At 58.0% G+C, this 13140-nt stretch overlaps 1 protein-coding gene across 2 annotated transcripts; it reads left to right on the top strand.

Moving 5' to 3' along the window:
• The first annotated feature begins 2902 nt into the window (after window positions 1-2902).
• Window positions 2903-11628, top strand: LGALS3BP (galectin 3 binding protein). Of its 2 annotated transcripts, none has more exons than XM_024234326.3 (6): window positions 2903-3104; window positions 5744-5821; window positions 6801-6992; window positions 8076-8207; window positions 9673-9925; window positions 10187-11628. In XM_024234326.3, exons 2-6 carry the CDS (start codon window positions 5764-5766, stop codon window positions 11313-11315), a joined length of 1764 nt encoding a protein of 587 aa, XP_024090094.3. In that variant the 5' UTR covers window positions 2903-3104; window positions 5744-5763; the 3' UTR covers window positions 11316-11628. The 2 variants fall into 2 exon arrangements, with proteins under 2 accessions (XP_024090094.3, XP_054391797.2); XM_054535822.2 differs by having other exon boundaries at window positions 2969-3104; window positions 5747-5821.
• Window positions 11629-13140: the final 1512 nt, after the last annotated feature.

Genomic DNA, 13140 nt, shown 5'->3' with positions numbered 1-13140 from the left:
TTTACACAAAATAAATACTTATGTTCACACAAAGACTTGTATCCAAATGTTTCCAGCAGCTTTATGCATAATAGTGGAAGATGGAATGACCCAAATGTCCATCAGTGCAAACATGTATTAACAGTGGTGTTCTGTCCATACAGTGGGCTGCCACCCAGCAAAACCAGGAGCCAGTTACTGATTGTTGAGATAGCGTGGATGGATCTCAGAAGCATCGTGGTAAGTAAAAGAAGCCACATGCAAAATATTAAATACCGTATGATTCCATTTAGAGGGAATTCTAGGGTCCAGGAGTGGTGCCTCACGCCTGTAATCCCAGCACTTTGGGAGGCAGAGGCAGGCGGATCACCTGAGTTCAGGGGTTCGAGGCCAGCCTGGCCAATGTGGAGAAACCCCTTCTCTACTAAAAATACAAAAATTAGCTGGGCATGGTGGTGGGCGCACCTGTAATCCCAGCTACTCGGGAGGCCGAGGCAGGAGAATCGCTTGAACCTGAAAGGCAGAGATTGCAGTGAGCCGAGATCATTCCACTGCACTCTAGCCTGGGCAATGGAGGGAGACTGTGTCTTAAAAAAGAAGACGAAATAGAGGGAATTCTAGGAAAGGCAACCAGCAGTGGCAGAAGCTGAGAGGTGGTTGCTGGGAAGGGGCTGGGGGGAGGGGTGGCTGCAGAGGGGTATAAGAGAATTCTTAGGGGTGATTAAAACGCCCTAGGTAATGATTATTGTCGTGATACCGTCACTACACATTTGCCAAAACTTTGCGTGTAAATTATATGCCAAGAAAGCCAATTTTTAAAAAGAAGAAAAGGATGGGTTTGAAACCCTAGTTCTTCCCCTTCCAGCTGCACGACTTTAGCTGATTACGTTGCCTCGTTGAGCCTCTGTTTTCTCATCTGTAACAGGGAATATAAGAGCAGCTGCTTCCCATCATGGCTGGAAGTATTAAATGCGTTCATTCGTGGCAAAGTTTACAGGAATGCCTGGCGAAATCCATATTAGCTGTGATAGGGAGCGTTCCTCTGTTTGCGGAGAGGTTTGGGGTAGAGGCACAAAAGATGACTTACAGGCCGGTTAACCATTCTCATCTCGGAAACGCCCAGCACTTTCCCCACCGTGTCTTGGGAGCGGCTTCCTGATGACAGCAGTTCTGTCCACACGAATCTGAGGCTTTCACCCAGCTGTCTTCTCAAAACCGAGCCGCTGCCCCTTCCCCTGCCTGTCCCCTGCCAGCGCTTCCCACCACCCCATGGTCATCGCACACCAGAAAGGCCTTGTGAGCCCCAGGGGAGCAGATACTGATGCTCTGATTCCACGAGGAGGCCTCTGGGTCTTCCGTTTTACCTGCCTGGATGGCTCAGGACTTTCCCGGGCTCTGGGGCTAAAGATTCGGCACCTGAGTTTTAAAACCTTTCCCAGCACTTCCCAGAGATGCCCTGCTGTCCTCTGCACTCCTGTCCTTCCCTGGCCACTTGGGCAGGAGTCATTAGCACTGCTGAGAAGGGATGATGCTGGGGTTTCTGTGCGCCGAGGCCCTTAATCCGGATGAGATGTTTTTAAACTCCCCACAGCCAGTTCTGTTTGCAGCTGTAGCTGCCCCTGGGTCTTCACCGCTCCTCTGGAGGGGATGAGGCAAACCGTGCAGCTGTCTAAAACCTCACACGTTGAGGGAAATAGTCATCGAATGTCTGACCTCTGGGCTGGCTGTCTCGGACTCTAAGCTGCCAGGGAACCAGGGCCTTCCACCCAGTGGGACTGCCTGGGGGCTTTTAAATGCCCCTGCCTGTCCCCCAGTCCCAGAGATGGGGACTTCCTGGGTCTAGGCATTAGGAGTTTGTAAAACTCCCTGATGATTCTTCTGTCCAGCCCAGGCTGAGAACCACTGGTCAGAGGCCTGGGCACATCCCAAGGCTCATCCAGAACCGTGGGGTGCAAGTGACAGAAGCAAGAGAGGCTGCTGATTGCCTCACTGAGCGGTGAAGCCCAGCCTTGACCACGGATTAGGCCAGCTGGACCCAGAAGCTCAGGCCGGAGGATGCCTGCTTCCCTCTGCTCTGCCCCACCAGCCCCAGCAGCCTCGGCCCACATCCTCTCAGTCAGAAGCCTGCTCTCACCAGCTGGCTGGGCTCACAGCCCCACCCTGAAACCAGCAGTGTGGCCCGGGGGCCCTGCAGGGCTCAGACAGCCAGGCTTTGGGTGGTTGAAGGCCAAGAGCTGGGGGCCCTCTGGGAACCACACAGCCGGGAGTGGGAGGGGGTGCTCCCCAAGGGACAGTTGAGGTGCTGGCTTTTGGTGGGAGGAAAGGGAATGGGTATGAGCTGGACAGAGCCATTATGTCACCCAGAGAGGCTCTGTCTCCCGCCCCGCTGATGGGGGGACAGTAGGAGAGTGGCCACAGGTCCAGCAGTGGCGAGCACAGGCTCTGGGGTCAGGTGTTGGAGCGGGGTCCAGCTCCTCCACCGGCCAGCTGCATACCTGGTTCTCAGTGCCTCTCTCTCCTGGGGACAGGGGACAGTGCCATGCAACCTTGTGGGGCACAGGCCCTCTGTGTGGTCAGCATGCCAAGAGCACGGAGAGGGTGGATTTGCACATGAGCAGCCACCTGTGTGGTGTTCACCCAGCCAGCAGTGTGCTAGACCCCGGAAAAGACTCGGAGCGCTCTGTCAGAGTCCACAGTCACACCACGAGGTGCAGACTGTCTGGGCCCAGAGCCTCTGCTTCTTCGCCTCCCGTCCCTCAATCGCCAGCCCCTGACCAGCCTGGTGGCGTTTCCAACTGAGTGTGGCTGTTAGTCCTCTTGCAGGCCTTGCTCCAGCCAGACTCCAGCCTTGGGCCTCTGCCAGCCCAGCACTGATACCCATGGGCAGAGCTGAGACAAAAGAGAGGGGCCCTGGGGAGTATCAGCAGCAGCCAATCCCAGAAGACATCTATGTCAGGTGGTTTCTGGAAATCGAAAGTAGACTCTTTTCTGAAGCATTTCCTGGGATCAGCCTGACCACGATCCACAAGGGGAGAGGCTTCTGGGTCGAAGGACCAGTCTGCAGAGGGCTCCTGTGGCTGGAAGCGAGGAGGCTCCAGCACAGCCATCGCAGCTGCCCCAGCCAGGTAAGCTCCTGCCTCTAGCTCTCAGGTGGGCACCCCTCTCTCTCTCTTTTTTTTTTTTTTTTTTTTGAGACAGGGTCTCACTCTGTCACCCAGGCTGGAGTACAGTGATGCAATGTCCGCTCACTGCAGCCTCCGCCTCCTGGGTTCAAATGATTCTCTGCCTCAGCCTCTCAAGTAGTTGGGATTACAGGCGCATGCCACCACGCCCAGCTAATTTTTGTATTTTTAGTAGAGACAGAGTTTCGCCATGTTGGCCAGGCTGGTCTCAAACTCCTGACCTCTGGTGATCCACCCGCCTTGGCCTCCTAAAGTGTAGGGATTACAGGTGTGAGCCACCGCACCCAGCCAGGGCACCCCTCTCTCTACACAGGCAAGTGGGGGTCATGCCTCCTTGTTTGCACATAGGCCTGGAGCTGGGGATCCAGGGCTTCTGGGCCCAGCAATAATCATTGCTGCTCCCAGGCCCACAGGGCCTCTGTGTACAGTTGGGCAGATTGCTCACTGCACAAGGATACCAGCCAAAGGGCAGGTGGGTTAGCATTCAGCCTGGCCCTCTCTCAGGCCTGCACCCACTCCAAGGAAGAGCACCTTTTTTTCTGATTTACACGAAGGGGCCAACACAGGCAGCCAGGTCTCAACTGTATGAAGGAATCAGGCAAAAATAGCCGCTGCCACCCAAAGGGCAGCAACGCCACCTGCCAGGTGCTTCGTTGCCCACTTTTTTTTTGAGATGGAGTCTTGCTCTGTCACCCAGGCTGGAGTGCAGCGGCTCACTACAACCTCTGCCTGCCGGATTCAAGCGATTCTGTTGCCTCAGCCTCCTGAGTAGCTGGGACTACAGGTGCACACCACCATGCCCAGCTTATTATTATTATTATTATTATTTTGTATTTTTAGTAGAGCTGGGGTTTCACCATGTTGGCAAGGCTGGTCTTGAACTCCTGACCTCAAGTGATCCACCTGCCCCAGCCTCCCAAAGTTCTGGGATTACAGGTGTGAACCATCGCGCCTGGCCAGTTGGCCATTTTTCCAAGGCCCTGAGTTACTCTCCCAGGACAGACAAACCTGGTGGCTACAGCAGAGTGAAGTGGCTGGGGGCAAAAGTGGAGAGGGCGTCCACCCATACCGGCGTGCCTGGGACTGAGGGGTTTCCCAGGACACAGGGAAACTTCAGTGCTAAAACCAGTACAGTCTCCAGCACACAGGATAGGCGGTCACACCCTGGCCCCTTTAGCCATCTACTGACATTGACGCAGGGAGGAGAGGTGGGCTCCCCTGAGCAGACCCCCTGCCTGTGGCGCACTGATTATGGACCTGGAGCCCGTTTGCCTCTCTGGGTGTCAGCTCATTCACTTGTAAGGTGAGGTGTAACTAAGGTGGTTCTCAGGGTCACGGTAAGGCCTCCAGTGGTGCCTGGGGAGCCCCGACAAGGGGTGGCTGCACAGTGCCAGCGAGCGCGAGTCCCAGAGCAAAGCTGCTCACCAGCCAGTGCACCCAGCTCCCAGGGCGCTTGTTCATGCAGACTCCCATGCAGAGGGGCTAGGGCGAGGCCAACCATGACTGCACTTCCGACGAGCCCTGGGGATGCCATTGCAGCCGTCCACCAGGCCCCCTCTGAGCAGCCTCAAGGTCACCAAGCCCAGACTTCCAGCCGGTGCCCACAGCAATGCCACCCAGAGGCCTGCCCCAGGCTTGCTGAACTAAGGGGACAGTGTCAGGTGTCACAGGATTCTTACCGAGCCAGAGAAACCATAACTGTCTCTGCATTAGCAGGGTGTGGGGGAGGGAGGCAGATGAAGACAAAAGCATGGAAATTACACGGAGGCAAGAACACCAGGCCAGAAGGTGGAGACCCGGACCTCCCCAGCCCCGGCCTGAGTGTCAGTGTCTTGGGGATACTTCAGCATTTCCTCCCTGTTCTTCCCCCAGCCTGGCCCACCCTGGGCTGCAGCCCTGACCCTTTTCACCTATCTTCCCCGTCGGAATACCATGGAGCCCCGATGTATCTCCCTGCCACTTATCTCTGTCACCCGTGGCCGGGATTCTGTAGTCCCCTCCCATCCACTCTCCGGGCTGCAGCCTCGTCTCTGCCTGCTGACACCCTCTGGGACGGTGAGTCCCCTCCCATCCACTCTCCGGGCTGCAGCCTCGTCTCTGCCTGCTGACACCCTCTGGGACAGTCCCTGCAGGGGTCTGTTGCCTGAAGCTTAAGGCCCAGATCTTAACCAGGCTCACCTGGCCTCCCAACCTGGGCCCGCGCCCGTGGCCTCCTCCCTCTCCACCCTCCCCGCCCATGCCCGTGTGGCAGCCTTGCCCGGGGCCTGGTGTTTTGAGACGAGCTCACTTGCCTCTAGTCACCAATTCTTGCTGTCCTTACTGCCAGGGGGTGCCCCCAGCCCACCCCTTCATCTAGCCAAGTCTTACACATCCTTCCAGGACCACACTGCAGACCAGGTGAGGGGCCCCCGCGGGGGCATCCACAGCACCCGTCACACTTACCGGGACCATAGTGGGCTCTGCAGGAGAGGGACCCCGCCTGCCACACAGCCCAGGTTGGGCTGAAGGGTGAATGAGCAGGCCAGTCCCCGGGCCTCGGGCCATCTGGCTCCCGTGCCTCACCCCGCCGCTTCTGTCTGCAGCAGGATCTGGGCATCCAGGCATGGCCATGGCCCCTCCGAGGCTCTTCTGGGTGTGGCTGCTGGTTGCAGGGACCCAAGGTGAGCTGAGCCCCTGGGAAATGCCAAAAGCAGAAGTGTGGAAGGCTGCTGCGCCCTGGGGCTGCGCAGAGCGTCAAGGAGATGTTCTCCCTGGGGCCCGGGGCCCAGCGGTTAGCCAGGTCTTCTCTCCTGCTTGAAGCACCAGGTATCCCAAGTGATGGTGACTTGGAGGTTCCCGGGGACTCACCTGGGTTCAGGTGAGATGCAGGTTATAGAGAGGACACTAGGGAATCCTCCATTCCATCCAGAGGGAACCAGAGGAGCTGATCAAATCAGCAGTCACAGGGGCCGTTGTGAGGTCAATGGCCTTGGACGCAGGTCAATCTTCCAGAGGATCCTGGCTGCTTTTCCTCACATTCTTTACACTGTGAGCCCCTGGAGGCTCATGCTCATCCTGGGGGCCCCATGGAAGCCAGATGTGCCCCCGACTGGATTCAGGCACCCAGCTCCTGCCCGGCTTTGTCAGCTCCTGTAGGGGCTGGAGTGTCGGTGGGCTGAGTCCCAGAAGGACATGTGTGGGGTGGGAATCCCATTATCTGCCCTGGAAACATTCTGCCTGTGCTCCCAGGGGTCCCTAGGCCTGCTGCCCCCATAGGCCAGCACCCCCAAACTGTAGACACCCTCAGGAGGAGTCAGCATGGGGCCTCCGTTCCCCTCCGATCCTTCCCTCAGGGTCTTGCCACCTCCATTCCCAGTGCTGGAGAACCCGGGGCTTCTCTGCCCCTGTTCTGTCTGTGGAGTGAAGGGCTGAAACCCCTAAAACAAGGAAAGGCGAGTTTAGCCTCCTTGTGGGGTGGGGGGGCTGTATGTATCTTCCACTCCTCCCTCATGGAGGTGCCCCTCATGGAGAGGCCGGGGGACCTTGAAGCCCTGAAAAACAAGCTCACCAGGGGAGACCCAGGACAGCATATGGCGCCTGGAGGTGTGGGTGGTGGGTGCTGCAGGCCCCAGCCTCATCCTCTCTGGTCTCTGCCTGCAGGCGTGAACGATGGAGACATGCGGCTGGCCGATGGGGGCGCCACCAACCAGGGCCGCGTGGAGATCTTCTACAGAGGCCAGTGGGGCACTGTGTGTGACAACCTGTGGGACCTGACTGATGCCAGCGTCGTCTGCCGGGCCCTGGGCTTTGAGAACGCCACCCAGGCTCTGGGCAGAGCTGCCTTCGGGCAAGGTAGGGCCTGCTGTCCCCATCCACCAAGGCTGAGACCCACAGCACAGCCAGCTCCCAGGCGGGGCAAATCCCCTAAGACAAGACAGTTGGGTTTCAAGGACATGCAAATTGGATTCCTATTAATTTAGCAAGAGCAAACACTTTTTTTTTTTGAGATGGAGTCTCGCTCTGTCGCCCAGGCTGGAGTGCAGTGGCATGATCTCGGCTCACTACAACCTCCGCCTCCTGAGTTCAAGTGGTTCTCCTGCCTCAGCCTTCTGAGTAGCTGGGATTACAGGTACCTGCCACGATGCCCAGCTGATTTTTATATTTTTTAGTAGAGATGGGGTTTCGCCATGTTGGCCAGACTGGTCTTGAACATCTGGTGTCAAGTGATCCGCCTGCCTCAGCTCCCAAAGTGCTGGGATTACCACACCCGGCCTAGGAGCAAACACTTTGGATGGCGCTGAAGGCCTGTGGATCAGGTTCCGAGGGACTGCTCCACCCATGCTTGGCCGGTGACGGTGGCAGGTGCTTGGGCAGGTTCAAGAGCTCAGCTGGGCTCATTCCCTCCGGCCCAGAAACTCCACTCCAGGGAGTTTATCCCCTTGAAACAATTTCCCCTCAAAAGAAAAGTCTGCAGGAAGATTTCCACTGACACAGCAGTTGCGATTCTGGAAAAAAAAAAAGAAACAATCCATAAACTATTTAGCAGCAGGGATAGTCACACAATTACAGTATGTGAACCTGATGTTGCAGGGATAGTCACACAATTACAGTATGTGAACCTGAGGTTGCAGGGATAGTCACACAATTACAGTATGTGAACCTGAGGTTGCAGGGATAGGCACACAATTACTATACATGAATGTGATGTTGCTGAAGCAGCCAGTAAGCTTTATAAGCATGAAGGCTAAGTTTATGGCCTGACATTGCAATCACAAATCCAGCCCGTGCTGGAATATCCACCGTGGTTTGCCGGTGAAGGACCTGGACGCAGACTGACCCACACGGCTGGGGCGGGGAACAAAGGGCTGAGTCGCACTGTGGGACACCTGGGTGCAGTCGTCATGCTCCCAGCCCTGCCGTCTGCTGTGTCCACAGGATCAGGCCCCATCATGCTGGACGAGGTCCAATGCATGGGAACCGAGGCCTCGCTGGCCGACTGCAAGTCCCTGGGTTGGCTGAAGAGCAACTGCAGGCACGAGAGAGACGCCGGTGTTGTCTGCACCAACGGTGAGCGGGGGCGCACCTCCCTGCGGAGACCCCAGTGTGCCCTAGGGTCCCGTGGCCCCTGCTCCTCCCAGCACCACCCCCACACACACATGAAGCACACAAAGGTTCCTTTCACTACCGCCTGCTCACTCCACATGGAGAGGCCCAGACGTCCCAAGAGCCCACCAGCTCCCAGTCCCACAGTCCCAGACTCCTCCCCAGCCTCTTCTGGAGAAACACCCAGAACCACCAAGTCTCCATGCGGAACCCGAGTGTGGGGCAGTGAGCCACAGTTTCAGTGAGCACGACACCTGGCTCCAGCCTGACCTGAAATGCCAGTGTCCGCTCGGAAACACACTTCACAGCACACGACAGGCTCAAGCCCGTCCTGGCGGAGGGCGTCCCGGCTACTCACAGCCTCAGCTTGCTTCCCCCAGCCCGGCCCAGTTTGGAGGGAACCCAGGCTGCTCTGTGGGTTGGAGCCCCTGGATCTGAGTTTCTTGTTTTTCTTTCGTGCCGAGGTGGCTCTTCCTGGGCTTGCACGTGACAACCTGGGCACTTCCTGCCCACCGCCCTTTGCCAGGAGCTGGAGGCCCCTAAGGCAGGAGGGGTCGAATCCCAGGGAGCCCCTGTGCCCACATGGCATGGACAAGTGGCTGGAGCTGAGCCTGGACTCACAGTGGGGGAAGCCCAGGAGACGCCATGGGGCTGTCGGAGGCCAGGGGAGGCCGGGCGGAGCACACGGGGCCGTGGGTGCGGGGCAAAAGCTCCTGGGGCAGGAGAGCTGTGGTAAGGTGTGCAGGTGGGAGGGAGCTGGGGGTCCTGCCATGGCTCAGGTTTTCAGAGGCCCAGGGTGACCTCACCTAGTTGAAAGGTCACAGTTACTTCAAAACTACTATATTAGTGGCAAAGAAAAACCTATGAGATTTCATTTTGAGTTAGGCTTTGAGAGGGGCTCAAAGAAGGGGAGAGGGTGCACCACACTGACCCCCGACCCGGGAGCCTCCCATGACTTCTGCAGGCCTTGTCCCCCACAGGAGGCTGCTCGAGGACCCCCGGAGTTCTAAAATGGGGTTGCCACAGGACCCTAACTTTTCAGGCCATCTAAGCAGGCAGTGGTTTTGGTGTCAGTGGTGATTGGTGACCAAGGCTGGGGAGTGGGGGCTCCGGGGTCAGTACCACCAAGTCTCCATGCGGAGCTGCTGCCTGAATCGGGGGAGCAGCACAGAGCAGAGGGCCTAAAGCGGGGGCCTTGACAGGCTTGGCCAGGTCCCAGCTCCTCTTGTTCCGCAGGGCTGGAAGGGGCGGGGTCTCAGAGCCCAGGGATCCGACACTTCCGGTCTCTCTTGTCCCTCATCTTCCCAGGAGCCTTCCAGAGTGGATGAGGCAGCCACAAATCCCTCACTTTCAGATGAAGACGCTGACCCCAGAGAGTGGCAGCACCCCGGCTCCTAACACAGCCCACTTCCCTCCCTCCCCTTCTTAGAAACCAGGAGCACCCACACCCTGGACCTCTCCAGGGAGCTCTCGGAGGCCCTTGGCCAGATCTTTGACAGCCAGCGGGGCTGCGACTTGTCCATCAGCGTGAGTGTGCAGGGCGAGGACGCCCTGGGCTTCTGTGGCCACACGGTCATCCTGACTGCCAACCCAGAGGCCCAGGCCCTGTGGAAGGAGCCGGGCAGCAATGTCACCATGAGTGTGCATGCTGAGTGTGTGCCCATGGTCAGGGACTTTCTCAGGTGAGCCGTCTCGTCCTCAGGCTCTGGGGCCGCCAGGGGCTTTGTCCTCCTCCCCTCTTCAAAAGCACACCCACACACACACACACCTGCACACACTCATGCACATGTACACACGCAGTCACACGTGCACTCGCGCAGTTGCACACACGGGCATGCTCACTCCCACGCTGTGTGCACTCGGGTGGCTGTGTTGGACAGGTGGACCCAGGGCTCCCCTGCTGTCCTGTGGGGCCGGCATCCGCTCTCCCTCTTTCTCCCCAGGTACTTCTACTCCCGAAGGATCGACATCGCCCTGTCGTCGGTCAAGTGCTTCCACAAGCTGGCCTCTGCCTATGGGGCCAAGCAGCTGCAGGGCTACTGTGCGAGCCTCTTTGCCATCCTCCTCCCCCAGGACCCCTCGTTCCAGACGCCCCTGGACCTGTATGCCTATGCAGTGGCCACAGGGGACGCCCTGCTGGAGAAGCTCTGCCTGCAGTTCCTGGCCTGGAACTTCGAGGCCTTGACACAGGCCGAGGCCTGGCCCAGCGTCCCCACAGACCTGCTCCAACTGCTGCTGCCCAGGAGCGACCTGGCAGTGCCCAGCGAGCTGGCCCTACTGAAGGCTGTGGACACCTGGACCTGGGGGGAGCGCGCCTCCCATGAGGAGGTGGAGGGCTTGGTGGAGAAGGTCCGCTTCCCCATGATGCTCCCTGAGGAGCTCTTTGAGCTGCAGTTCAACCTGTCCCTGTACTGGAGTCATGAGGCCCTGTTCCAGAAGAAGACTCTGCAGGCCCTGGAATTCCACACTGTGCCCTTCCAGTTGCTGGCCCGGTACAAAGGCCTGAACCTCACCGAGGATACCTACAAGCCCCGGATTTACACCTCGCCCACCTGGAGTGCTTCTGTGACAGACAGTTCCTGGAGTGCACGGAAGTCCCAGCTGATCTATCAGTCCAGACGGGAGCCTTTGGTCAAATATTCTTCTGATTACTTCCAAGCCCCCTCTGACTACAGATACTACCCCTACCAGTCCTTCCAGACTCCACAACACCCCAGCTTCCTCTTCCAGGACAAGAGGGTGTCCTGGTCCCTGGTCTACCTCCCCACCATCCAGAGCTGCTGGAACTACGGCTTCTCTTGCTCCTCGGACGAGCTCCCCGTCCTGGGCCTCACCAAGTCTGGCGGCTCAGATCGCACCATCGCCTACGAAAACAAAGCCCTGATGCTCTGTGAAGGGCTCTTCGTGGCAGACGTCACCGATTTCGAGGGCTGGAAGGCTGCGATCCCCAGTGCCCTGGACACCAACAGCTCCAAGAGCACCTCCTCCTTCCCCTGCCCGGCAGGGCACTTCAACAGCTTCCGCACAGTCGTCCGCCCCTTCTACCTGACCAACTCCTCAGGTGTGGACTAGACGGCGAGGCCCAAGGGTGGTGAGAACTCAAGAACCCCAGGACCCCCTCACTGCAGGCTCCCCTCCTTGGCTTCCTTCTTCTCTGCAACGACCTTCAACAACCGGCCACCAGATGTCGCCCTGAGCTCTCAGCTTCAAGAAATTACTGGAAGGCTTCCACTAGTGTCCACCAGGAGTTCTCCCACCACCTCACCAGTTTCCAGGTGGTAAGCACCAGGACGCCCTCGAGGTTGCTCTGGGATCCCCCCACAGCCCCTGGTCAGTCTGCCCTTGTCACTGGTCTGAGGTCATTAAAATTACCTTGTGGTTCCTACATTTGTTTGTACAGAAAGTGTTGTTGGGTCCATAACGTGTTTAGACATCAGGTGTGCCAGGCTCTGGGGGACAGGTCATGAGCCAGAGTCCCTGTCCTTGTGAAGCTACGGGCTAGCAGGGAAGACAGGGAACAGGAAGCACACCTCCCAACCTGGAGCAATGACACAGTGGGACACGAGCAGGAGGGTGCATGCCACTGCATGCGTGCACATGGGTGTGTGATTGCATGTGCATAGGCATGTGTGTGCTCATGGAAGTCTGGCTGTGACGGGTGTCCTCACCCCTTATCTGGGTGGGTGTGCTTTTAAAATTTTATTTATTTATTTTTGAGACAGAATCTTGTTCTCTCGCCCAGGCTGGAGCATAGTGGTACGATCTTGGCTCACTGCAACCTCCACCTCCCAGTTTCAAGCGCTTCTCCCGCCTCAGCCTCCTGAGTTGCTGGGACTACAGGCATCTGCCATCATACCTGGCTAACTTTTATATTTTTGTAGAGACAGGGTTTCACCATGTGGGCCAGGCTGGTCTTGAACTCTTGACCTCAGGTGATCCACCCACCTCAGCCTCCCAAAGTGCTGGGATTACAGGCGTGAGCCACCGTGCCTGGCCTATGGGTGGGTGTGCTTTTGCGAGCACTACCTCCTGCTCACGTCCGATGGGAAAGAGAGGCTGCTGAGGCGTCAAGGTCAGGGCTGCACCTCCGGCGGGGCGATCGGGTCTCTGGAAGACATGACCGGGCTGGGTCGTGGAGAGCAGCAGACAGCAGACTGTGGAAGCTGGGAGGAGAGAGAACGAACAGCAGGAGTTAGGAAACTTCGCTCTGGAAATCCTGGTCCACAGGGGCAGGGGACAGAGATTCTCATCTCAGCCTTGTAAGAGTGAAGAATTGGAAACATCAATACCCACCAACAGGCGCTTGACTGCAAATAAAAGGCATCTCCCCTGGGCTGAGTGAGGTGGGGAGAGGTGCGCTGGAAGATCCTGGGAACCACAGAGTCTCAGGGGAGGCTGGGGGACCCACTGGATGCTGGGGGACATCCGTGACAATGCCACAGCAGGTTCTGGGCACAGAACGTCGCTCACCACCAACAGGAATTCAAAACTGCCCCTGCTTCTCCATGGCCTGTTGCAGGCACAGAGTCGCCAGGGAGGCACCTGCTGGGCCGAGCTCAGGCTGGCACCTGCCGCTGTGCCAGGGTCTGGGAGGACAAGAGTGTGGCCTCTGGAACAGGAGGTGGCACAGGGGCTCCCCTAACGGGAGGGAGGTTCAGGTGCTGAACAGCCAAGACGGCAGCAGACGCCCCACCCACCCTCTCCCCACGGGTGCTACAAGGAACAAAAGCAGGCTCACAAAACCTCCTGCCTTCGAAGGCAGCTGCTCCCTGTACTGGAGGGAGGCCCCTGCTCCCCCAACCCCCCACCTCCAGATCCTGCGTCCAGCCCAGGTCCACCATCCTGGCAGGACATCCCCTCCTCCTCCACATGTGTTTTGTTTGTTTTGAGACAGGGT

Source organism: Pongo abelii, chromosome 19 (assembly GCF_028885655.2).
Source record: "Pongo abelii isolate AG06213 chromosome 19, NHGRI_mPonAbe1-v2.0_pri, whole genome shotgun sequence".
Taxonomy (NCBI): Eukaryota; Metazoa; Chordata; class Mammalia; order Primates; family Hominidae; genus Pongo; species Pongo abelii.
This window is presented reverse-complemented; position numbering and strand designations above follow the sequence as displayed.

What these genes read in the sequence shown, in the direction of transcription:
- LGALS3BP (XM_024234326.3), top strand. Translation starts at nt 5,764, where the DNA reads ATGGCCATGGCCCCTCCGAGGCTCTTCTGGGTGTGGCTGCTGGTTGCA. An exon ending in CGGTGTTGTCTGCACCAACG is followed by an intron (nt 8,208 to 9,672) that starts GTGAGCGGGGGC and finishes TCCCCTTCTTAG; the next exon opens with AAACCAGGAGCACCCACACC. An exon ending in ATGGTCAGGGACTTTCTCAG is followed by an intron (nt 9,926 to 10,186) that starts GTGAGCCGTCTC and finishes CTTTCTCCCCAG; the next exon opens with GTACTTCTACTCCCGAAGGA.